Source organism: Condylura cristata, unplaced genomic scaffold, assembly GCF_000260355.1.
Source record: "Condylura cristata isolate star-nosed mole 26May11 unplaced genomic scaffold, ConCri1.0 scaffold00009, whole genome shotgun sequence".
In the NCBI taxonomy this organism is placed as follows: domain Eukaryota; kingdom Metazoa; phylum Chordata; class Mammalia; order Eulipotyphla; family Talpidae; genus Condylura; species Condylura cristata.
The window spans coordinates 13,723,141-13,750,608 of NW_004567110.1; the positions used below are offsets into that span (position 1 = coordinate 13,723,141).

General features: G+C 41.7%; 1 protein-coding gene across 1 annotated transcript in view; it reads right to left on the bottom strand.

Annotated features, from left to right (window-relative positions):
* Positions 1–27,468, bottom strand: part of DEPTOR (DEP domain containing MTOR-interacting protein) — a 110,050-nt gene that overhangs the window by 33,153 nt on the left and 49,429 nt on the right. The window contains exons 4-5 of the mRNA XM_004679616.2: positions 16,134–16,312; positions 206–391 (exon numbers count right to left, since the gene is read on the bottom strand). Of these exons, the coding sequence (XP_004679673.1) occupies positions 206–391; positions 16,134–16,312 (365 nt within the window). The remainder of the gene's footprint in view (positions 1–205; positions 392–16,133; positions 16,313–27,468) is intronic.

A 27,468-nucleotide genomic window follows, 5' to 3' on the forward strand; every position in this document is an offset into this window, starting at 1 on the left:
TTTCTTTCTTTCTTTCTTTCTTTCTTTCTTTCTTTCTTTCTTTCTTTCTTTCTTTCTTTCTTTCTTTCTTTCTTTCTTTCTTTCTTTCGTTCTTTAACACACTTTTTGGTCATAAAGATTTACTAGAGAACAGAATTTCACAAAGGTGAGTTATCACTACAGCACCTCTCAGAAGACAAAAACACAAACAGCAGGACCAACATACCAGACATAAAGCTGGTCGATTTCCGGTTATCGTGGCCCTGCTTCCGCAGGCAGAAGGGGCTGTCGTGCGCCTCCTCGGATGAGGGGGATTTCTCACTGAGCAGCTCCATTAGCCTTCGCCGCCGACGGAAGTTCATTCTGAACTGGTAGAGAAGATTGCTGTCCACAAATGGGTGCTTGTTGGACACTGCGGGGAAGACATAAGAGAGGACAATGACTGGCGTCCTGACCTCCGGGCACAGCAGCCAGCTGAGTCCAGCCAACGGGGGCAAAAGTCTCAAGAAAGTAGAGTCGTTCAGATGCCACATGAGCTTCCATCGTCTACCCACAAATGGGCCCAGATTCTTTTCATGGGTCATGCACTTAAAAAAATATGCTGATTCATTCCTCTGGGGGAACTTTGCCCAAGCTCACCCCCAATTAAGCCTATCCCATGGACCTAGCCCAGGCCTTGTTCCATTGCAAGATGTCTATGCATTTTTCAATTATTCTGAAATAATTACAGACTCACAGAGTTGCAATATATATATATATATATATATATATATATATATATATATATATATATATATACACACAGAGGCCATATAATTATTACTTTCATATGACATACCTGCAAAAAGGAAATAACTGTATAGATAGACTAGATGGGTGGCTGTTAGTGGCTGGTAGGGTCTAGGAGATTAGGGAAAAGTCAACTCTAATATGAGATTACTTTTTGAGGTGAGGAAAGGGTTCTAAAATTGACTGTGGGGGTGATTACACACACTTGTGAACACACCAAATACCAAACCATACTCTGTAAAATGAACATTATGGCAGGGCATGTAAAGCTGTTTAAAACAATACCAATAATAACGTTACAATACCTTGCTCTGTATACCTTTTTAATTACCTACTATTTTCTCTTTGTACAGGGAACTACACAAAATACTGGCTCATCTATCAATAAATCCGAAAAGCAATCTGAAGCCAAACAAATCCATAACAGACAAAAGCACTTTAAAAATATTTTTCCTTCTGCGGCAATGTAGTTGCTGATTTAATCATATGTCTCCGCAGGCTTTAAGTACCAACCTAGAGTTTAATTTCTACCCAACTAGTTTACAACTAATTCATACCCATTCTCCAATGTTTTATATCTTTTCAGCTAAGGTATAACTAAGAGGGTAAACAGTCTATCTCCGATATATTCGTAAAAGATGTGGAGTCTTAACCAGCTCTCCAGGTCAAGCTTAGCAAGTACCCCCCTGGAAGATATTTAAATCTCAGAAGTCAAAGGAATGCAAGAAATTTATGAGTGAGTTAAGACAAAGAAAACTTGGAGAAATAAATAGACTGAGAAAGTCAAAGGACAGTGATTGCTGTCTCTAAATCTTGAGACACCAGATTAGTGCCAAATATGCCCTTTTCAGACTCTAATGCTAGATAGGACCTCATATTCTAGCAAATATTGTGATACAGATACCTTAACTTCCTTTTTTGCTCTGTGAGAATATTGACTGTAAAGCGGAGGAGGAGGCCAGGTTCAATGACTATGTTCAATATCTAATGTGCTAGTTGTACTCTTATCAACAACTGTAATGGAAGCTGACTTTCTTTACATGTCCAATGAATAAATTTCTGGTACTTTCCAAATCCCCTTTGGGATCTCTGTGGTTTGGCTTGGTTTTAAGAGGGAGATAAAATAGATGGTTTGAATGCCCTTACTTTTCAGACAGCAGGAGAGAAATGTCATGTTGTCTACCAAAATAATAAAGAGACAAGATACAGACGCATTCTTTTTGTAGACAATGTAGCGATATATTTTTCAAGAAAAATTAAAATCCCAATCATTTGAAAGGGAAAAGCATGGACTTCTACTCCACTCACACACATGGTACAATCCCTGCAAGTTCAGCTGGATATAAAATACAGTGCAGGCTGCTTATCTGGCTGGTGGGAGGAGGGTCACATACTTCATCTATCCTTGAAATGTCAGCTCATAAATGATGTCACTCAACAGGCATCGAGAGATAAGTGAACTGAATTCTGCAGTGAAGGGGAGGAGAGTGGGAGGGCAGGAAATGTTCATCCACTAGTCCCTGGAGGACACATCATCAAACACTTTTAAGGAACAGTCTTTGACTTGGAGTCACATGAGCAATTTATTTTTTAATTTTTTTAATATGTATTTATTTATACTTACCATAACTAGGGTGTAGGCCAGAGGTGGGGGTGGAGGTTGAGGATTCATCAGATACAGAATGGGGAACAGAAAAGGCAGATTGAGTGAAATACACTGCTGAGGGGAGCAGTGGGTGAGATAAGAGAGGTCTGCTGCACCATGTGGATCAGCTCCTTGGCTGGGGATCTAACTTGTGCTACAGAGAGCATCATGGTGCTGCTGTGCTTTAACCCCTTGTGCCACCAGGGTGGGTCCCACTTGAGCAATTTAGTAGAACATGAAAGAGGGGTGAGAGTTAGATAAGAGGGAGTAAGGATAAGGACTAGCCCAAGGAGGAAGAAGATCAGCATGGATGAGGTTGGGGAGGCCACGGCTGGTGTTCAAGCTAAAAGATAGAGACGCTCAGTTGCTGTGGGATCAGCATTCTCTTCATCCCTGCATTCCACAGCAAAGGAATGCACTCACCTCTTAACCTGTCTACAATGAGGAGGGCAGGGCTTTCTGTGGGCCATTCAAAATAGCATTCCATCCCACCACTAACTCATTTCCTCTGGCTTGCATCTCCTGCTGCCCCCTAGAACTCTCCCTAAAAGGTCCACATACACGCAGAGGTTTATTTAGGAGCAGTGATTAACTTGAAGGATAAGTAGGTGGCAGATGTAATCTTTGGACTCACTACTTCAAAAAGCAAATCTAGACAAATCTTTGAGTTGTTTCCCATATCGGGGATGACTGCGACTCTTTTGTCTCCTTCTGCTAATCACAGGCCTACAGAGTCCAATTATCTGATGTCATTTTGTGTTGCATATTACAAAAGCTGTCAAGGCTAAAAAATAGCAATATTATGCTTTTTCATCATTGAGTTTGGTGAAGAATATGAGTTGAGTCTTAACTATGATAGAAGATGAAAGCTATTTTCAAAAAGAACTTGGGCCTATCTCAAACCATGCCAAAGAGATGCAGTAGTTATGCAGTAGTTACAAGTGCCCTGTTCCCTGAAGCAGGAAAAGTCCTTGCTTCAAGAACATTAGCAATTGTGTCTAAGTGCCTGTGCCACTTAAGGCCAGGGCTAGGTGCTTGGGATTCAAAGCTCTTCAAAAGGCAGTAACGGTGGTGAGTCAGAGAACTGAAATAATGACTTCCTGCGCCCTGACAACATTAAGAAGAGGACAGAGAACATGATATTGATTTTAGAAAATAAAGCCCTATTAACTGATGTTACTAACTCAAAACACTTCACATTCACAAAGTTAGAACCCAATTAAACTGACTTAATTGATTGAGGGGAACAGAGGGGATAGGAAAAAAAGGCAGAAAGGTTTGGAGCAGATAGCAGGAAAGAGGAAATGAAAATAGAACATTGTGGTGGTCCAGGTTCCTGCTGTTTTTGTCTTGCTTGAGAAATGGAAAAGTAATAAGCAGAGGGAAGGCCAGAGTGGGGCTTATTCTTCTCTCTGCATCATTAAATGATAGCTGGGGGCATTCCTAGACCAGCACCTCTATTGTTCATGGGTATGCTTTTCAGAAATGAAATTATTTTTCAGAGACTAGATTGTACTACAGGAGCAGAGAAGGCTAAAAACAAATTTATTTATTTATTTAAAAAAAGATTTATTTATTTATGCATATAGAACTGGGGTATAGCCCAGTATATACCGGGTATATACTGGGGTATAGCAGGGGCAGTAAGAGGATTCACCAGAGACAGAGCGGGGAGCAGAACAAGCAGATTGATGAAGTACACTGCTGAGGGGAACAGCAGATGGCTCAGGAGAGGTCTGCCATGCCAGGTGGGTCACATCTGGGACCGGGATCGAACTCTCACTGAGGCGGCTGCGGCTCGCTTGCAGTGCTGAGTCCTAACATTCTGTGTCACCAGGGACAGCCCTAAAAATAAATTTATTTTTCAAATGGAATACCTCAGATAGAATTCAGTGCACTCTATCTGTAACTCTAGTCTAGATCTTTGGAATTGTTGGCATATATTCAATGCCTAATTGAAGCACTTTGGTGTTGATCAGTTAGTATATTCAGCATTGAGCATGAATAAGGTTATAAAGCCATTATTAAGCTCTGCCCACCATGACATGGAGGAGGTCGATGTTGGTGATGACATTAGTACCATGTGGCATTTGTTGAGTGACACATTGGGCCAAACACTGATTACATCATTTCATCCTCAGGCCTGCACTGGTAAGAGTTATTCACATTTTACAGATGAGGATTACCCAAGGCAAATTTGTCCCACTTCCCCTGGTTATTAACTAGACAGTCCAACACAGAAATACTGACAGATTAACTGGAATCTCATCCCTTAATCGCCTCGACTGTCGCTTTCAAAAAGGCAATCATGCCAATGGATGAGGCAGCTGACCTTATAAATACAAGAAAAGCGTCTGCTTCTCCCTCATTTATTCCTGTCTCCAGGTTACAGAAAGCAATTTGGTTGGGCACATTTTCCACAAAATTCTTCATCAGGACAAAATGTTTACTGCTGTAGCATCGCTTATACAAAGGCCGTAATGGCAGCCGAGAGAACAGCACTTTAGCCTCAGATAGCCTTGGGTGGAACACCAACTTCACTATTTACTAAGGTCCTCAACTACACTGACCTTCAATTTTATTCATCTGTGAAACAAATTGAATGAACAATGAAATAACAGGGGCAAAAGGTCTGTTAGAGTTGCTGGTCCACGGAGACTCTCAGTCCACGTCAGCCATACGCAGGCTTCCCATTGGAGGAGCAGACAGTCAGCACTATGGGGCCTTTTCAGACTTCACCTGTAGGGGAAGGCTGAAGCAGCTCTAAGTGGCCTGGGAGGATAAAGAGGCATCTGCCAGTAGCCAGATAAATCCTGCAGGGTCAATAACACAAAGGCCGTCCAATATGACACAGCAGGTATTAGAATAAAGTCTTACCCAGGAAGCACTGGGTGCAAAAGTCCAAAACCTCCATCTCACTGCTCCCCAAAGGTCAGTGCACTAACTTGCTGCTGCCCTCCTGTGCAGTAACTCAGCAGTTGTGCACTCACTACAAGACTGAATAGACTAGCCCCCTAGAGGGGAAAAGCAGATGTTCATATGGGTTAAAGTACAGCACTATGAAGCGACCTGCAACCACTGCAGCATGAGTTCGATCCGCAGCCAGGGAGCTGACCCACATGGTACAGAGACTTCTCTTGTCTCACCTGCTGCTCCCCTCCAGTGTATTTCAGTCAATCTGCCTGTTATGTTCCTCACTCTGCCTCTGGTGAATCACACACCCACACCCCTGCACCTCTGGCCTGTACCCCACTTCTTGTATGCATAAATACATAAATCTTAAAAAAATAAAATAAAATGGCCACATCAGGGCAAGCTGCCCACTTAAGTATGATATTGCTACTTTCTATGCAATTCAACTGCCCAGAAATAGGTGCTTGTGGCTAAGATGTCTTTGTGCTGCTGTACAAGCCTCACGGCTACTCACATCGAGGAGCAGGCTGTCCGGGGATCGGTAACAACCTCTCTGAGACCTTCGTGGGAGTGGGCAAGAGCCCAGTCTTTAGGTCAGATGTGGGCTGCATCTACAGGGCTCATTTCTGGACCACTGACAAAAGTGAGACTAGTGTCAAGGAAGGAAAGAAATGTTTGTAGCTTTGACACATTCACAAAAGTGCGAGCCCTCGTGTTAGGAGCGATTACATAAAATAAGGCATAGCTGATTCTTTTCACACCATTGAAAATTTAGGGCTGTTTTCCTTTAAACAAAATCAACACTGTATTATATGTGCCAGCGTGTCAGTCCTTGACTTTAGCAAGCAACCTTATTTCCGTATGTTTATATTGCAAAAGAATTCTGGCTGTGTCCATTTTTCCTACTGCTTGAGGTTCAGTCCAATAAAAAATAAGACAGTCAAAGCAGATCAAAGTGGAAAAATTCCCAGAAATTCTAAATTTAATTGAGAAAGTTAAAAAAAAAAAAGGTATTCATTATTGCTACTGGTAAAGATGTTAAATATTGAAGGTAGATTAAAAAATACTCTAGCCAGGGCCCTTCCTGGTGGTAGAACAGGTTAAAGCACAGCACTATGAAGCTACCACAGCCACTGCAGCACAGTTCCCGGCCAGGGAGGTGACCCACATGGCACGGGAGACCTCTCCTGACCCACCTGCTGCTCCCGTCAGCAGTGTGTTTCAGTCCATCTACTGTTTGCTCCCTATCCTGTCTCTGGTGAATATTCTCATCCCCCATACCTCTGGCTGTGCCGCAGTTCTATATACATAAATAAATATTTTAAAAATAATAATAATAATAAAAAAGAAAATACTCTAGCCAATCTTACTTTTTCTATTCAGAGTTAATATGCAGAAGATAAGAATGACTATATCAGTTCAATGGCCTTATGTAAAACAACAGGGATAATGTTACTAACTGCATTGATCATTTAGGAGGATTAAATGAATTAGTTAATCTTCCCAGCACTCACTTCCCTGTGGTAACAGAACATTAAGAAATATAGTTTCTTTTCTTGATGCAACCACACTTTCTTCCCTACTTGGAAAGTCTGCCAATCAAAGGTCCTTTCATCCAGAGTCAAGAAGTGGGTATGAGATCCTGTTCTACCCAAAGAGAGTTGGTCTCTAATGTTGAACCTCTGAAGAAAGTCACCAAATGGGGAGAATATAGCCAGAGGGACTTATCCTGCAAAAAGGGGTCCTGGAGGGATTATCCCTTAAGTCACTATCTCCTGGCCACCCAGATCTTTAGTTACTCTAGTTCTTCTTCAGGCAGCTGATTTTTCAATGTTTCTCTTATCTGTCAGCTAGTTCTGCCATAGATTTGAAACAACTGGTGATCAGGGATTGCTTATATTCAAAGAACTCTAGCTGGTTTAAATACCCAGCCTTGTGCCAGCAAATGGCAAGTCCTCAATAAGTGGTAATTACTGTCATTCATTCAGTGAATAGTTTTCATTCAGGAACTAATATGTAAATGCTTAAGTCCTGGGGATACAGTGATGGAGAAAAGCAATTTCTCTATCCTCAAAGTATTTACATTTCAGTTACGAGTAAAGAATGACTAAGATACTGGGTACCATCTGTAATGGTTAAAAAAAACAAACACCTCTATATCTATTGGTGGCAAGAAGCTAGCAAATACAAAAAATAAGAGAATGTTAGCAAGGGAGTCTTGATGAAGAGGTTGGGCAGTTAGGCAAGCAAGGATAGGTTGCCTTGGACAAAGACTCTCCTTTTTCTGAGTTAGTATCATTCCTCCAAGTCCCCTTTTCAACTAGGCTGCGACCTTGGCCTTTATCCAAGGTCAAGGTCAAAGGATCTGCCTGGCCAAGTCTCAGCAAAGAATCCTGTTAAGTTAGTTTAGTGAGGATCCCTCCACCCTTGATATCGTATGGCTTTTGGTATTTGAACAACTCCTTTATCCTCCATCTTAGATGCTCTTGGCCCCCCTTTAGTAAGAATTCTGTTGATTTTTGCAAAAACACACTCCATCCTTCCCCTGACCTCTCCTATTAGTAATTTTCCTACACTCTATTTCTTGGCTATAACGACACACTTGTCATTGTTGTGACAATCTCTCTCACCTATTGCAATACGCCTATTGCAATAGTCTTAAATAAAGTCTTCCTTATCATGGTGTCATGTAACAAAATATTTTTTATTCATTGTCAAATGATCTTGGGCAAGTTACAATTTTGCCCTTCAAACTTCAGAGCCCTTATTTCTTTTTTCTTACATTCTTTTCTTCTTTCCCAACCCTTCTCGCTTTATTTCTTTAGCTAAGCTATTCCCAGCTTAGGCTGAGCTCTGTCAAGGATCTTAATTACTGGAAAGATGGGCTAATTTCTGTCTGGATCTGGCATGCAAAGTAAAATGTTATACCAACATAGTTTTAAAACAAAAGAAAAAGAGAGAGGGATTGATGAAGTGTTGAAATTACAAAGGACTTTAACAAAATCTTTAAACGAAGGAATTATATGCCCAGACACAGCAGAGTTCTCCTGATTAGACAGGGTCAGCTGCTGCAGCTGTGAGCAATTTACCCTGTGATTCTCTGTTTCTAGCTTCCTCCATTTAAGGATAAAATAGCTGGAGAGCAGCAAAAGCAGTTGAGGGGTCATTTCATTTGCAGCACAAAACCTCAAGATACCTGGTCACTGTTTGGAGAAAGGGAATCATACATTTAAGGACTCACAATTTATAGAGTTGTAATAGCTGCCAGACTATTTGAGCTGATACCATAAATTAAGAATGCTTTTCCTAACTCCAGTTAGCATTTAATCTTCTTTAGGGTTAAAAAGCCAGACTACAACTACATGCAAAAAAATGAAACTAGATCACTACCTCACACCATCCACAAAAATCAACTCGAAGTGGATTAAAGACCTAGACATAAGAATGGAAACCATAAAATATCTGGAAGCAAAAATGGGCCAAACACTACATGACATATACTTCAGCGACATCTTTAAAGATAGAGCACCCAATGCAACAATAGTGAAAGCAAGGATAAATAGATGGGACTACACCATGTTAAAGAGCTTCTGTACAGCAAAAGAGACATTACAAAAACAAACAGACACCCCACTGAGTGGGAAAACATTTTCTCACACAAAGCTAGCGATAAAGTATTGATCACAAAGATAAACATAGTACTGATGAAACTCAACAAAAATAAACAACCCCATCAAAAAATGGGCAGAAGAACTAAAAAGGCACTTCTCTAAAGAAGAAATGCAGATGGCCAACAAGCATAGGGAAAAATGTTCCACATCACTCGTAATAAGGGAGATGCAAATTAAAACCACAATGAGATACCACCTCACCCCGCTGAGAACGACACATCTTCAAACAACTAGCAAAAACAAATCCTAGTGAGGATGTGGAGAAAAAGGAACTCTTCTGCATTGCTGGTGGGAATGCAAATGAGTACAACCATTATGGAAAAAGTTTGGCGGTTCCTCATACTGCTAAACATGGAGCTTCCATATGACCCAGCAATCCCACTCGTAGGTATCTACCCAACAAAAACACTGATTGAAAAAGATACCTGCACCCCCATGTTTACTGCTGTTTTATTTACAATTGGAAAGACATGGAGACAGACCAAATACCCAAAAGTAGACAACCAGATTAAAAAGATGTGGTACACGCACACAATGGAATATTACTCAGCAACCAAAAATAAAATAAACACATGCCTTTTGCAGCAACATGGATGGAGCTGGAAAAGATTATACTTAGTGAAATAAGACAGAAAGAAAAGGAAAAATACCGGATGGCTTCACTCATAGCAGGAGTATAACGGACCAGGAGAGAAAGTAATAATAATAATGAACAGCTATATACCAGAGACATTTTGTGGGGGTGGAATGGGGAATGGGATCAAAAACTGTGGGGGGAAGGAAATGCACTGGACTATAGTGATGGCACAGGGGTGATTTGGTGATGGGAAGCCCAAATTACAACTGATATGAAAAAATGCACAAAATGATGTAAGAATAAACTATTTTAAAAAGCCAGATTATCTGGATTTGAATCTTGAATTTACAATTTATTAGCTCTGTCTTCTGGAAGTTACTGAACCTCCTCTTGGAAAATGAGAATAATTATGACCCCTAACTCATGGAGTCACTGGGAGGAATCAATGAAGCAGTGAGCGAAGTGATTAGAACAGGGGCTTGCACAGAATAGAAGCGCCACACATTTTAACTAAGATCCACATTTTACCAGGTCGTGTGTAACAGCTGGCATGTGAGGGCCATAGGAGGTACATGCTGTGCTAAAAGCTTTCTCTAACTTTTATCATTTCATTCCCTAACAGCGCAGGAAAGTTACCATAGCAGCCAGATAAAGAAGGGCCTGCTCCTGAGATTGGCCTAGGGCTAACGGAAACTTGACTCTTCAAAGCTTCCCTAAGTTACTGATAGGCAGAGCTGCCCACCTGGGGCACTGAATTCTGCCTCGATTGTACAAACTGTGATTTATGGGGACACATACATTCCCTCTGGAAGGCTGGCCAAGCAGATCCCCCACCCAACCTCCCAAAAAATTCCTTGTACTCTAAGTCTCAAGAGAGAAAGTCCCTGGATAATGCATGCACTTTGTAGCTGACTCCTGTGTAGGAAGGGGCTGGGTCTGTGTGCTCTGGGGAGGAGAACGGGGACCCCTGCCCTGGATTTCTCTAGTTAACAAATGATGTATCTTTTTCTTCTACAGACCCTTCTCTGTGTCCTTTTGTTACAGGGCAGAGAGAGAGAGGGGCACCCCTGAACCCCCAAAGCTGCCTGCTCTAAATAGGTTCTGCCATCCGCCACATCAAGATAAAACATGTAAGATTTTAATGAAAAGGAACTTGAATACAGTGACTCTACAACACAGAAGACAAAGAATATAATTTCTAAATCAAACACCTGAAGTTACCCATCCCCTTGTGGGCAAAAGTTCACCCAAAAGGGATCGGTCCAAACCAAGGCCTGAAAGCCCACCACGAGCCTAAAGCACCTTCTGGCCGGGATCCATAGAAAAGTGTCAGAAATGGCCAGGCAAGTCTGGGAGGAAAAGAGCAACATCAAAATCAATATAAACACTGCCAGAGTCACCTCCCTACAGGTCTCTCACCCACATTTGCCTTAACCAGTCCAGGGCCAGGAAACAAGCCCGGTTTCTTCATCACATGCTTGCTGCTCCATGGGGCTTCCTCAGGTCTCCTTCTGGCTCTCCATCCTGCTTCCTTCTTCTCCTTAGATTCCTTCTCTTCTCTCCTTTTCTCTGCTCAGCTCCACCCTCCTTTTGGGTGGGGCAGGGAACCTGGAACTTCCCCCTTTCCTAAAACTTTCCTTTTCCTATAACTTTCATTACAAGAACTCTTAGCCATGAGTCCAACTATATGTTGAGCCCTTTGGCACATGTGGATCTCAAAAAAGAAAAACAATTTGAGAGGTATAAAGTGTGGGCCTAATGTCATAAATTTGAAAACCTCAGAGTTGGGAGCACTGAGATGTTGACTGGCTTCCTCAGTAAGTGAAAGTTAAGTCCTGTTTGTCTCCCTCCAGGACTGTGTTCATCCCACTGTGCTAGACAGCCTCACCCTACTACAGATATATCTACCTAAGAAAACTTCCACAAATACCTAGTAACTACTAGTTAGCATTGCAAGCTAAGGACAATGTCTTAAAGATTTCAAATCTCAAATATCTTCACTGTAAAATAATACCAATACCATCTAGAAAGACCATGAGGATGAATGTGATTAGAGATATATAACTCATGTATGTGAGTATGTACAGATTAAAACTAAAATATATTAAATCTTATAAAACCTTTAATCCAATCTATGAAAAGTTGATGTATTTACGTACTTGGTCATCACACAACATTTATATAAATATATCCATGTAAGTCCACACACATAAACACGTGTCGAAGTTTATTATTTATCTAACAATTCCTCTCATGATTACAGAGCATCATTCACTATTCAAAATGATGCTAGAGAGGATTAATAAGATAGCTGCTTTCCATTTAGGAACCCATCTTTATCAAGAAACTGGTAAGAAATCTAAAAGCTAATTTTCTTTCATGTTCAAACCAGGGAATTACCTGGACAATCTGCAGCATTGCTGGAGACACTAACTGGTGTTTATCATCAGCTCTAACACACATGTGGCCACATTGCCTACACTCAAGGGCAACATGTGTGAAGTACCAATGAGCTGGGCAACTGGGGCCCTCTTGGATTCCCCACTCTTTTGTTAAGATTTTTTAAATTTATGCATGAATGCAAGAACTGGGGTGTAGGCCAGAAGTATGGGGGGGGGGTGAGAGGACTCACCAGAGAGAGAGTGGGGAGTAGAACAGGTGGAGCTACTGAAATCCACTGCTGAGGGGAGCACTGACACAGGAGAGGTCTGCTGTGCCATGTGGGTCAGCTCCCTGGCCAGGGATTAAGCTCCTACTACAGTGGCTGGCAACAGCTTGATGGTGCTGAGATTTGAACCTCTGTGCCGCTGGGGAAACCCAGCACCCCCACTCTATACAGAGAATATTCAGTCCTCCCACCACCAGGGAAAGTACACTTCAGCAGCTGCGATTTGCTACTAGAAATGCTTGTTTTATCCTTTACGATGTGACTTTACGGCACTGATGTTTATAGCACTACAAAATTATACTGTAATTGAAGTATAATTACTCACTCTTTGGAAATCATTTGGAAACAATTCATGGCAGCCTCAGCCTTCTCTCTATGCTGAGGTGCACAGTAGATCATAATTTGAGACTGGTTTTTTTTTCCTAGGACATGGTATTGCCTGACTTTTTCTGTCTGCAGCAAAGAAGACAGGACTACGTCTAATCATACACTGTATTTATTGATGTGCAAAGCCCCAGTCACTCCACCCAAGTCTGACTTTACGCTAATCAGCAGCAATAGCCATTCAGACATTACTGCCTGGTGACTTCAGACAAATCATTTAACCTACTGGTGCCTGTTTCTTTATCTGCAAAATGGAGATAATAAGAATACCTGCCTTACAGTGAGAAATACTGTATCGTCCATGCAAACATTTGTTAAGAAGGTTGATCTCACGTTATGTGCTTTTCCCACAATAAGATAAAATTTAACAATTTAATAAAATTTAACAACAAAAATATCTGCTTTACAGGTTTAATAAATTATTTGTAAATGATTAGAACAATATCTGGGACATTCTAGGAAAGAAAGAAATGAAATACACTATCCATCTTCTACTGCTTCCCTCATTGTTTCAGAATCCACTTATTAGTTCCATTAGTTCCAACAAGACACAAAGTTGTTTAAGACCAGGGGCCTCAGTAACACTGTTGTTTTTACCACCTTCTCAGTCTCAGAACTGGGTCCAACAGGAGACGCATTAAGCCATGCATGACGTATTGTGAGCTTCATCATGATGATGATAGAGAAAACAACCAGAAAATACTGAATGGCCTTTAATGCCACTTTCACAAAAGCTTCGAGCAGTTTTGTGACAATTTTAATGTAGCAAATCAATATGTTCATCAATATGTCCATGTTTATACAATATATACCTAACTGAAATTTTTTCCAAAATATGCTCTAATACATTCAATTCAAATTTAAGCCTACCAGTGTCTCTCAGATTTTAATGTGCATCCAAATCATGTTAAAATGGGGATCATGTTAAAATGTAGATCGGATTCAGCAGGGATGGGGTAGGGTTAAAGATTCTGAATTTCTAGCATGCTCCCAGATAACACTGGGAGTCTATGGACCACTTTTTGAGTGCTAAGAACCTATTTTTTAATATTTCATAAATTCTTGAAATGACTATTTAAATTTATTTCACAGCCCACGTAAGTAATGCAATCTGCCGTTTATAAACCACTGCTCCAAATAATTTTGAAAGGTTCTTTTTCATCTCTGTAATTCCATTGCAATCTTCCTAACTTCTGGGATAGAAATCCCGAGCCCACTTCAAAGAGGGGCAGAGGGAGTTCGTGGCAAGAACGACACAAGCATTACCTTTCATGCTGACTCAGACTGAAATACCCAACAGGGTCCCAGGCCTGTCTTCACTGTTTCCAATCCATACCTTGTAGTTACAGGAATAAATTGACTGAGCACTTATTAAGAGCAAAGCACTGAACCAACAGCTTTATATTGACCCAATTTCCTCCTATACCCACCCTAGGAGGGCATCCCCTTTTTACTGATGAAAACAGTTAAGGACCTAACAACTGGTGGAAATGGGATTCTGGAACCTACGTTCTTGTAATAACCTCCTGCAGTAGTGTCAGTGATCCTTGCCTCCTGGTTCTCACACTGATGTAGTGCCCTATTTCTCACATTGAATAATGCTGAAATGGTAACTGGTACATGGGGAATCATCCTTCTAGGTTTTTCTAAGCTGGAAAATAATCCAACAAGCATCAGACAGTCACTGGTAAGAGAAAAAAGCTAAGTCTATAGTCACATGTCTATTTCCCACACTCACGAGAGACACAGAGCATGTCTAACTCACCCATGTAGTATGGGGTGTCGTCTGACATAGCTTAGCTAAGGCAGAGGTGGGGGAGGGGAGGGTTAGGAAGGGAGTGGGAGGGTGAGGAGGGAGGGAAGCCTTCAGAACCTCTTCTGTGAAATCAATTGTTTGCCTATGACACATTGGGTGGCAGACACTTGCTCCCTATAGTAACTAACAGAGTATCGAGGAAAGGACAGGGATGAGTTCCCACATTCAGTTAGAAGATGTTGAGGCATTTATCTCTCTTGCATTCTCTTTGATTATTCCTTCCAGAAGAAGTCAAGTTGCCCTGTCAAGAAAATTCCCAAGCAGCCTTATGAAGTACACAGAGAGATGGACTAACGTTTCTTAACAAGAGCCAGCATCAACTTGTTAGACAGACAGGTAAGACACCGTGGAAGCAAATTCTACAGTCTGTCAAGCTACAGCCCTGATCACCATCTTGACTACAATGTTAAGAGTCCTGAAGCCAAACCCACTCAACTAAGTCTCCAAATTCCTGACCCACAGGAACTATGCGAGATAAGAAACTCTTAATAGCGTTAAGCATGGGGGTAATTTCTTACACAGTATTAGACAATAAACATAGTTTGTAATCAGTGAGTTACACTGAATCATGAATCAGCCCTCAAAGGAAAGTGAAACTTTTGTGAAAGTCTTTGGCTAAATTTTCATTCTTCCCTAGCAAACAATCTCCTGAGAGGCATCTACTGCCCATTTTGACTTGATCAGATAATAGCCACTTAGATTTGGTAGTTGTGATGTTAATCACATCCAAGGAGAAGCTATTGGAGACTCTATAAGAACCTGCTACTCTCTTAGCGACTTTCATCATTTTATTGTATAAACAGTATGTCCCAGACAGTAGATATTCATTTTGTCTAGATCCCTGATTGAGAAGTCATGGAACACATAGTTGAATTTGACCCCCAAACTGGAGACAAGCTAAGTTGGACTCAGGAAGAGACAGTTGACATCCAGACCCATGAGTGAGTAATAAATATGTTTGGTTTGAAAATCCTGGGATCTGAAGGTTGGTTGTTATAGGATGTATAAAAGGGGGACAGCACAGTGAACAGCTGCCATTTCCTACCCCCACTTACACACCACCTCCTTGGGCCACAGTCACAGTGTCCCATGAGGCACTGAGAGCTACTGGGAATCAGGAGCTAAGCTGAGCAGCAGGTGACAATATGAACACAGAACACGTGGGCTCAGGGGCTCTTGTTTCTCTGGCTTTGACTTGTACCCATGGACTTGGAAGTAGACACTTGAAAGAGATGAATGGATGAGAGATACGTGGACCTTGAGAGACACCATGGCAGCTGCTGTCCTGTCTCCATGGAGGGTTATTTGGTACATTCTGAATTCTGAACCTCCCCTTTTATCCCACAGTCTGACCCATCTAAGCGCCTTCTGTGATTCCCTGCCAGGTGTGTTTGACTTGTGGCAAGCATGTAAGTCTCAGTGGCCCTGCTTCTGGTCAAACGAGCTCGGCTGGGCAATTGCCCATGAGGAGTTAGGAAATTTGGGGATTTTGTTGGAAAATTATTATTAGGAATAGCCTTCTTTTTCGATATGTGCCATTCTATTGAAGATCTTTCACATAAGTCAGCTTCCTTTGTCTTTGTGCTCACAGATCCATTTGGAGCATGCACCCTTTAATAATCTAGGGTCCCTGGGAGCCTTTGTCATGCGCTCAGTTTGCTCTGGCAGCAAAAGGTGGCCTGTGCACTCACCATGCTGGATGATGCCGTGCTCCATCAGCCGGTGGCACAGCTGCTCTGCCTCTTTCCTCGTGGTAGCCTCACCCTCCTGAACCAGCCAGTCCAGGAACTCAGATGCCATGAAGGTGCGCTCGTACTTGACACCTTCTTCTTCCCTGGGCTGCAGGAGTGTGCTTTCAGGGCTCATCAGCCTGGAGGGAGGTAAGGGAAGACAAATAAACAAAAGGAAAACTGCTCACTTGAAACCCTACATCCCAGGCTTCGGGGAAGGCTCAAATCAAAGCAAAGTTGCTAGATAGATGTGGCAGCTCCAGATTGCCACGCCACATCATTCCTGAGAGGCATCTGTTCCAGAAGTGAGCATTAAAAGTTTCTCCTGGTATGGGGAATGGGATCAAAAACAGGGGGGTGGGGAGGGAAGTGCACGGGATTATGGTGATGGCACACGGGTGACTTGGTGATGGGAAACCCTTGGGGATTACAATTGAGATGGGAAAAAAAATGTACAAAATGATGTAAAAATAAACTTTTGTAAAATAAAATAAAAAAAAAATTCTCCTAGTAATTAGAAAGAAACTGGAACTGCAATCCAAAACTGTCCTGCTGGTGGAGAGTAGTCCATTTAGCCCTCTTGAAAAGGAGTTGCAGTTTCCTGACCAAACTCCACCCTATCTTTTAAAAAGGCTAGGGTTTTATTCCTGAAGCCATTATTCCATTTTGCTATCCTTGTGGAAAGGCTGCAATTCCTCAGATGGAAACGCTAATCCCCAACACTGTGGTATGTGGAGATAAGGTAATTCCCCCAAGTGAAGTTACAGCCCTTCAAGAACAACAAAAAGGACTGATCAGAGACTTCGTTTTCTCTTTCTCTCTCTGATGATCAAATAGGAAGACCCTGAAAGCGAGGAGTGATCCTTCACCGGATACCAGATCTTCCCTTGCCTGGATCTTGAACTTCCCAGTCTCCAGACTGAAAAGACCACGGTTTATTGTTTTCTGTCATCCAGTTTATGATATTTCTAAAGCATTTTGACTAAGACAACTAAGTCACTCCTTTCCAATTCCCCTACCTCCATAGGGTTTGTTTCTCACATCTACCTTCCCTAGCATCCTTCAATTCTTTAATTCTCCGGCTTCTAGCCTCCCCATGCTTCTGAAATAATTTCCCGAGGGTCAAACTTAAGTGATCCCCCACATAGCTACCTATGACAGGCAATTGGCAAGTCCTCATGTTAAGAGACATTCATAACATGAGATGTTATCGGTCACTTCCCTGAGCTACAGGAACATCATCCTGCACCGGATTCCTCCTGTCTGTCTGCTGCTCTTTCTCAGTTACATTTGAGCTGGAATTTCATCCTTTTCATTTCCCTGGACTTGAAAGGCTTGAACCCCTTGAGATGCAACAGGATTCCAGTACTGTCAATTTTTTAATACAGTTTTTGTGATCGTCAGATTAAAGACTACCTCCCCTATTCAATCATTAGTGCCAATACTACAGAATTCATGTTATCGATAAGACTTTGGTCAGTTTGTTCAGTGAAAAACAGATCCACAGTCATTGTGTCATCACCTCTTTAAAAGTATTCTGGTAAATTCTTATCTTCTACATGGAAGTTTATTTCTCTTTTTTCTTCTTACACAATCATATACAATCCAAATTGGACTGTCACTCTAGAGCAGGAAGTGCCTTAGGGCTCATATGATCCAACACCCCCTTCATCGCTATGAAAAAATGTTAATTCTCATCCAAATAAAGATAATTAATTTACAACACTGAATACTTTGGGGAGAAGGCTGGCTCTAGGTCAAGGAGATACTAACAAGCACTTTACACATGTTTATAAATCATTTCATGTGGGGGTAACTGAACCTATGTCCTTGAATGTCTACTCATATGACTTCACTTCAGCCTTAGAGCCTCATCCTCCTTCCTATAGGAGAACTGGACCAGCTTCCCTGGAGACCATGTTTACTTGGACAAGTCACCTGTCCTCCTTCTAGTCTCTCTTTTCTCCATTATAATGACAGCTTCACCCAGCTGTTTGAGGACCCGATGGGCGTATGGCTGAAACAGTTTTTTAAAGACAGTGTGTGTACAAAGTGCTATGCTAAACTAATCAGCCCCCGCCTCATGACAGGAGAATGTATATCTAATAGCTACAAACTGATGACTATGGAGAGACTCTTTTGTGTCCCCTCTCCCCCCAACAGAATTCTCAAGAGTCCCAATATTTGGAAGCCATAGAATGGGCATGGATTGGGAAGTGGGCAGATACAGCTCCTGTCCCAGATAAATCACATCATTCTTCACTGCTGCAGTGTCCCTGAACACTTGTCAAATAAGGAAGATTAATATCTATTCTACTTTCTTACTGAATTGTTGCCATCATCAAAAATCTTTAGAGGGAAAAATCTGTGAACATTTAAGTATATATGCTTTTATATTAAAGGTATTTATGAAAGTTATTTGAACCACAAGTAGCTTTCTTATTGTGCACACAATAGAAATCATTTTTAAATCTCCTTTACACTGCTCCTCAAGGCAGTCCTCTTCTGTACTTTAATCCATCTTTAAAACAACTGCTTGGCTGTTTTTTCAGGGTTAGTAACAGCTGAGTTGTAACAGACAATAAGAATTGTATTTAATATAATAATGACCAGGGTCTTCCAGAAGGTGGAGAGGACAACTGTCATATTTACAACAACACAGACATTCCAGACATTCTACTGATTACGCACAGAGACAGACACAACAGCAGCTCTCATGCTTCTTTCCAATGACTTCACTGCCTCTCTTGTCAAGAGGTTGAGTTTATTTCCCCTGTCTGGCTATGTAACTTGCATTGATCAAGCAAAGGAACCAGAAGTGGCATAACTGACCTCCAAGGCTGATACTTCTATCCCCATTCCCTGGAATGGGGACGGACATGCTCAGGACATGTCAGTACCACCTCAGGCAACAGCCAGTACCCTCTCTCAGATACAAATGAGTCAGCCTGGGTGCTCCAGCACAAGAGTATTAAACAAACTCTTAAGAATGAGCCCAGTTGAAGCTAGGAAAGGAACTACCACATAACTTGTGGAAACAGGAAAAATGATATATCACTGTTGTTATAAATGACTAAATTCTGGGATGATTTGTTTTTGACTTTGTTTTGCCTATTTCATTTGTTTTATAGGAATTGATCATGGAAATACCTTCATAGAATGGACAGTGGCAAACATATGTCTCCCCACCAACAGAGACAAGACCTACCGGAGCTGTGAATGAATCTTGGAAGGCTGTCGAAATAAACTATATGGAAGAAAGCCACATAGTGTTAGATCTGGGAGTCTGCATGGTGAAGGGTCCAAGCACATGACCAAATAGGGAATCTCCCCATGTCTCCATGTTGTGGCGCAAAAGAGGAAAATCTGCCTCCTCAGTTTTCCAAATGTAGACATTGCTTTATTTACGAAGTCTTAGTCGAGCCCACAAATCTAGACCATGTGTCATTCTTCAGGGCTCCCCTACAAGGCCCCTTTTAGGGTCCTACACAATCACCTGCTTTTTTACCAATGTTTTATTTTTATTTTTAAAGATTTATTTATTTATGTATACAGAACTATGGTACAGGCAAGAGGTGCAGGGGACGTGAGAAGATTCACCAGAGACAGAGTTGGGGGCAGAGAAGGCAGATCGACAAAGCACACTGCTGAGGGGAGCAGCAGGCGGGGCAGGAGAGCTCTGCTGTGCCATGTGGGTCACCCCTGGGACAGGAGATTGAAATCGCACTGAAGTGGCTGCTGCTCGCTTGCAGTGCTGCGCTTTAACCTGCTGCACCACCTGGGAGGGCCATCAATACATTTTCTAAAACCAGGTCCTATCTATGTGTCTCACAGTCATTTCCTAATACAATAGGTCCTCAAAAAACGTTTGCTGAATCAATAAATGAAACTCATTTGTATGCTCACCCCTGCTATACATTGTTATTTAAGACATTGTTTAAAATGACTCCATTTAAGGTACAAACAGAGTCCCAATTCTCAGTAGTCCCCTTCTTGCTTAGCAGCTTGCCTCACAGGCTGTGGTGGGGACAAGTTGGGGGCTAGTTTGTGTCAAGTCTTGTAACCAGAAAACTCCTGGTGAGTAGCATGGGGTTTTCTGGACCAGTGGCTAGTTTGCTATTTCATCCAGTGTGAACGTTGGAAAAGAGACCAATTGGAAACCTGCCTGGATGTGGTTCAGCCTGCTATTTAAAACGTGCCCCACACCCTGAACTCTTCCTCACTTCATTTCCCCTTGAAACAACAATGTTCCCATCTAGGTCTCTCTTTAAAGACAAATCTTTTATGGGATTTGATCTTCATAGTAATATGTAGTCACAGCAGTAAAGAAAGAAGTTGCCTGACTACTGCTTGTTCCAATTATCTTTTGCTTTAGAACAAGCTACTCCAAAACCACCATTTAATTATGTATTGTGTGGGCTGCCTGGGGCTCTTGGCCAGTTCCTCTACTGCTCTTCCTTACATTACTCAGGCAGCTGCAGGCAGAGAGTGCCAGACTGGGCGTCTTGTACATACACAGAGTTGTACAACCATCATTACAACCCAAGTAAGAATATTTCCATCACCCCAAAAGGAAACCTGACACCCATTAGCAATCATTTCTCTCTTCCCCATTACTCCAATCCTGGACGAACACCTATCATTAGCTACATCTATGAAATTATCCTAAATAGACTCATATAATCTGTGGTTCTTTTTGACAACTTTCATTTAGCTTAATCCTTCAAGTTACATATAGCAATGATACAGTATTTCATTTCTCTTTATTACCAAATAATATTTCTCTATCCATTTATTGGTAAATCGACATTATGTTGATTCTATTTTTGGTTATTATAAATAATGTGATTTTGAACATCCGTATAACAAAAGCTTTTGTGTGGACATGTTTTCATTTCTCTTGGATGTCAACCTAGGAGTGAAATTGCTAGTTATGTGGTAACACTTTAACATGTTGAGAATCTGCCAGACTATTTCCCAATTATACTGTTTACACTCCCACCAATAAAGTATGAAAGTTCCAGTCATCAGCAATTGTTATTGTCAGTTCCTTTTATTAGAGTCAACCTAGAGGATGTAAAATAGCATCTTAACATGGTTTTGATTTGTATTTCCTGATGACTGATGATACTGAGCATGCGTTCATGTGTTTCATGTCCTTTGTGCATCACTGAAATATGAGTTCAGATCCTTAAATTGAATTGTAAGTCTTCTTCACATTTACGGGACACAAGTCTTTTATCAGACATATGATTTGCAAATATTCCCTTCTCATTCTGCGGGGGTTTTTTTAACTTACTTATTTTCTTTGTTTTTAAGTAAAAAAACACCTCAAAACCACCTAAGGAGTTTTTATTTCCACTTACTTGGTGGTATTGGTTATAGCCTACAGTTTTCAGTTTTGATGTAGTCCAACTTATCCATTGTTCTCTTTTGTTGTGATCTTTTTGTGTGTCGTATTTTGGAAATCACTGACTAGGATGACTTTCTTCTGAGTTTTATAGCTCATTTATGACATCTAGTCATAACCATTTTGAGCTAACTTCTTAATAAGGTATGACTTGATGCTTAGCCCTTTCTCCTGCATGCAGGTATCTAGTTCTCACTGCACCATCTGTGTTAAAAAGACTCTTCTTTCCCCATGAAATTACCTTCGCATTCCACCAACCATGGGAGGATTTTTTTTTAAAGATTTAATTGTTTATGGCCCTCCCTGGTGGTGCAGTGGGTTAAAGCACAGCACTAAGAAGCTAAAGCCACTTCCAAATGCATACAGAACTGGAATACAGACCAGAGGTGCAGGGGTGGTGAGAGGATTCGCCAGAGACAGAGTGGGGAGCAGAACAGGCAGATCAACGAAGTACACTGCTGAGGGGAGCAGGGGCGGGTCAGGAGAGGTCTGCTGCACGATGTGGGTCACCTCCAGGACAGGGATCAAACTCATGATGAAGTGGCTTCAACTTCTTAGTGTTGTGCTTTAACTGGCTATGCCACCAGGGAGGGCCCCATGTGAAGATTTCTGAATGGCTAGGCTCAGAAGTCACAAAATGTCAAATACCCAGGATTACACTTGTTAAAATCATCAGACCCAAGGGGAAGGGACACATGTGTTACCTCTCCATGGAAAGAGCAACATACACATGTTGTAAAGTGTGAAAATATTTGGGACCTCTTGGGACATTAGAATCCATAGCACTTTATTTTACTGTCAGCTGAAAGGCAATTTCAATATTTTAGTTCATTCACAGTTTCATGTTATGTTTTCCTTATTTTGGTAGTATTTTTCATTTTACTTATAGTATAGGCTTAAAAGCATGAGCTCTAAAGACCTCCTTTGACTGCAGCATCATATCCTAGCTCTGCTGAATGACTACGTGTTGAGTTAGCTACATGACTCTGCTCCCTGAGTGTAAAGTGGAAATGATGACAGTGCTCCTTGGGGAGCCGGCGTACAGCTGAAGAAGTGTGACAATGCATGAATCTTGGAGCCCAGGACATCATGAACAGTGAAGGCATGCCAGCCACAGTGACAACAGTGAAGGGGCCATAATTAATAAAAGCAAGTTTTTTATGACAAAATGAATTAAGACTCTGTGTACTTCTGCAGGCAAGAACAATTCCATTTTAATTAAGAATAAAAAAAATGTATATGATGCTTTAAAACTTCTATTTTGTAGACCAAATTCATTTTTAGCTAAATTGTCATTTGCTGGCCCACAATCATGACATAAAGCCGCACACCTTATAAGGTGTCAAGTATGAGCAATACTTGCCTCCAGCAAGTACTCAATAGCTTTTGATTGTGTATGAAAGCAGATTTCAACCTTTCCTGGATATATATCTGAGTCAGATTTCCCAGACTCATGTTAAACCCAGAGGGAAGGCAAAAGTACAATAGAAGGAACTGCTACATTTAGGGGCCAGTACGGGAATAGAAATGAACTGATAGTGATCTCCTAGTACATTGAAAAAAAATTCAAAGGCCCTGAGAAGCGTCTATATAACGTGGGAACATGTGCGAATGGGAGAGAAGTGTACGAGCTAAGGAGGGAGTCGGAATGATGCTTTAGAATTAAGAGGATTTAGAAAGAAAGAAAAAGTCAAGTATTCATATAATATTTTAAGAGCAACTATAAAAGTCTATACACTCGATAACTATTAAATGTTAAGAATTCATTCCCTGAATATCAAATGTTGCTTGCCCCTATGATAACTTATGAATGATGCTTCTTTTCTTCTTAAAAGAACTTTTTATTACTCAAATTATTTTCAAAAGGGAATATACTACATTTGTAGGGGGAGGAGAGGGGAAACGTTTCAATAAAGAAGTTATGTTAAGGTGAAGCTTATGTTTAAGCAGATGACTTATTTCTGACAAAATGCTTCTGTTAGTAATCAGTAAAATAAAGTTAATAACCAATTCAATAAAGTATATAATAACCAGTATAATAAAGTCTATAAATCATATATTTAGATGTACACTTCCAACAGTCTGAATTGACTTGTATGGTTGACATGGAAGTATTTTTGAGCGTGGCATTTCTAAGAACTCCACTATCATCTACAGAACAGATAAATGGACACACTTTCCCTAAAAGGTTCACAGCCAGCAAACAGAAAGCTATTTGATTAATATTTATTGGGGAAAATATTACATACTGGAAAGGATGGTAAGAAAAGCAATTATACTTTTGGCCAGAAAATCCTTTCTCCTGTCTTTTACTTATCTCCATTTCCACACAGAACAAAACAGAACATTCTCACTCATGCTCATCTTTATTCCTTCCTCATGCTGTTCCTCACACTAGCCCTCCCTTTCATTCCCTGGAGAAATCCAGAATATTGGTAAAAAACAGACCTCATTCAAACAGTCATAAAGGTTGCTCACTGCACACCAGAACTTGGCTTCCAGGACCAACGGGGTGAAACTGCAGCCCTAACTTCTGGAGTAAGGGCTAATTAAAAGAGTCTGATGCAAGATGAGACTGTGCCAGCCTGGAGAAAGGGAACAGGTGGTTGGTCCTCAGATGCACAAAGGGGCGCACGAGGCAGGGGGTTCTATTTTAAAGCCTTGCTTTAAATACTAACCCCTCTTTGAAGGTGTCTCAACTAATGATCTATAAAGACCTCTCCCTTGTTTGAACTTACAAGTGGTACCTTCACTTTGTATATATTCTTTCAATTTTTGTTTTTTTAAAAGATTTTTTGTTATTTATGCGTACAGATTGGGGTTCCAGCCTGAGGTTCAGGGGCGGTGAGTGGATTCACCAGAGACCGAGTTGGGAGCAAAAGGTGTCCTGAAATTCACTGCTGAGGGGAGCAGTGGGCAGGTCAGGAGAGGTCTGCTGTGCCCTGTGGGTCACCTCTCCAGCCAGGCAGGGATCAAACTGGCACTGAAGTGGTGGCAGTGGTGGCTCGCTTGTGGTGCTGCATCCTAACCCTTTGTGCCACCAGGGAGGGCCCCCTCTCAATTTTTTTTTAAAGATTTATTTGTGCATACAGAACTGGGGTACAGGCCAGAGACTCAGGGGCGGTGAGAGTCTTCACCAGAGACAGAGCAGGGAGCAGAACAGGCAGATCGACGAAGTACACTGCTGAGGGGAGCAGCGGGCGGGTCAGGAGAGGTCTGCAGCGCCATGTGGTCACCTCCGGGGCAAGCGGGAATCGAACTCATGTGAAAGTGGCTTTAGATTCTCAGGGCTGTGCTTTAACCCGCTGCGCCACCAGGGAGGGCTCCCCTCTCAATTTTTAATGTACTGTTTTTGCCCCATCACTTAAACTAGCAGCTCCAAGAAGACAGACAGCATGTCTTAAATATTTTTATTTATTAGAATACTGACATCAGAGTGGGGGTGTAATTGGGTGCTCAACAAAAACTTGCTGCTTAACTAAGTGAAGAGAAGAAGATACTTCAAGCAGCAGGAATGGAGAACGATGTCTCTGAGGATAAAAAACCCTTTATGGACAAGTGAGAACATTTCAGTGCTGCTTTTATGCCCTGAAGAGACTGGTATTCTGCAATCTAGGTTGTAATTTTCACATTCCCTGTGGTTTTTAAAGTTGTCGTTTTCAGAATCAAGGCTGCTTCAAAGAGAAGTCAAGTGCTAACTCCAAGGCCACATGCTAAACAGCTACACACAACCGTGGCTTCACAACTGAAAAATTAACACAAGGCCGAGACAAAGCGAGCACTCTGACACCGAGTTCAGACAATGCCGATCTCTGTGATGGTTTTCAAACAACTGTCCGGGGAAGCTGGGCTCTAAAACATATTATGAAAGCGCTTTTGAAAGGGATGGTTTTAATTTATGTTGAATACTTCCTTAATTGTTAGAAAATAGAAGGGTTTTCTGCCAAAAATAAACAAACAGGGGAGGGTAAAGGAAGGATTTAGGGGAGAGAAGATGAAGCCATGACAAAAGATTGGAGACAATACCAACATAAAAGCAACGTATTTAAAAGAGGCAAGTGAGGTGAGAAAAACTGAGCACCAGGACAAATAGGGGCTACTTCTCTCAGGTTAGTGGGGAAGGGCACAGGGGGTGGCATGAAAAGGCAAGCAGGCCCTCCCTGGTGGCGCAACAGGTTAAAACACAGCACTATGAAGCGCTTCCCAGACACTGCAGCACGAGTTCGATCCCCCACCAGGGAGCTGACCCACAGGGCACAGCAAACCTCTCCTCTCCCGCCTGCTGCTCCCCTCAGCAACCTATTTCAGTACATCTGCCTGTTCTGTTCCCCACTCTGTCTCTGGTACATCTGCTCACCCCCTGAACTCTGGCCTGTACCCCAGTTCTTATATGCATAAATAAATAAATAAATAAATAAATAAATAAATAAATAAATGAGAGCTAATCTGTTTGGGCACCTGGCATATCACCTGGTATAAGGTATAAGTGAGACTGTGAATAAGTGTAATATAATAGACCCCTCTGCTCCCATGAACTGACTCTTTGCAGGGTTTGGACAAGACTGCAAACTGGACAGAAAACTGGGAGGAAAAGGGCAATAAGATGGTAGAATAAAACAGAAAAGGAAAAGCAATTTACTCACTACAGGGGAAATTTTATATTCCAGAAAAATTTTATATTCTTATGTAAAAGTTAATTTGGCTTAATATATTAAGCAGAGTGGAATATAGAGGACCTTTTTCTAAAAATTACACTTTGGGGAGTGATTGCACATGTGTATTCAATTTTTGAAAATGTGTTGAGTTGCATGTGGACAATGAGTGTACTTTTCATATATTACAAAATTTCAGTAACTTCAACTAGATTGTAAATGCCTTATTAAAGTAGAACTTCCACAAAATTTAAAATGTTATCTGGGCTTGCAGCCTTGTCAGGGACTCTGAACTTAATAGATGCATTCTATCAATGTGGTGCTTTACTACCAGGTAGAACAATGTCCTTGCTTTCTCACCCCAACTCTGTGTGAAGAGACTTAATGAACTAGGGAAGTTTGCATTCAGCAAACCAAGCAAGAACAGCACAGCAGCTACACCTCTTGAAACCCATCACTACCTTTAAAGACCAAGCCACCTGCCCAGCGAGGCTCTATACAAAGCCTCCAGTAATGGAAGAAACCCTGCCCTTTAAAAACTCCCAGCTGGGGGCCTTCTCTGGTGGAGCAACGGATTAGGACTCAGCACTGCAAGCTGGCCACAGCCACTTCAGTGAGAGTTCGATCCCCCGCCTGGAGCTGACCCACATGGCGCAGCAGACCTCTCCTGACCGGCCTGCTGCTTCCCTCAGCAGTGTACTTTGTCGACCTGCCTGTTCTGCTCCCCATTCTGTCTCTGGTGAATCCTCTCACCGCCCCTGTACCTCTGGCTTGTACCCTAGTTCTGTATGCATAAATAAATAAATCTTAAAAAAAAACAAACCAACTCCCAGCTGCGGGTATCTCTCCTAGAAGGTCCACTTGTACTTTGCTTCCTCCCATTGTGCCACTTTGGCCTGAAGGCCCTGCCCCCCCCCCACTCCATGTGTGTTCTATTTCCCCTTTGTTACAGGTTAGGCTTCCCCCCACCCTGTGCCACCCCCCTGATCCATTTACTCTAGAATCTCAGAAATAAAAACAAACCAGCGCTGTTTCCTCCAGAAAAGACCCAGAGTTTGTAATCTCTTCCAGAGGGAAGAAATTAACGCTTGTGTGAGCTAGAGTTGCTGGATTGAAAGCACATGGGAGATGGTATTTGAATTGTTCAGATTCGTTCAAGGAATTTGATGTTTTCTTTTAAGTTTTAAAAAATGATTTATTTATGCACACAAGAACTGGCATACAGCCAGAGGTG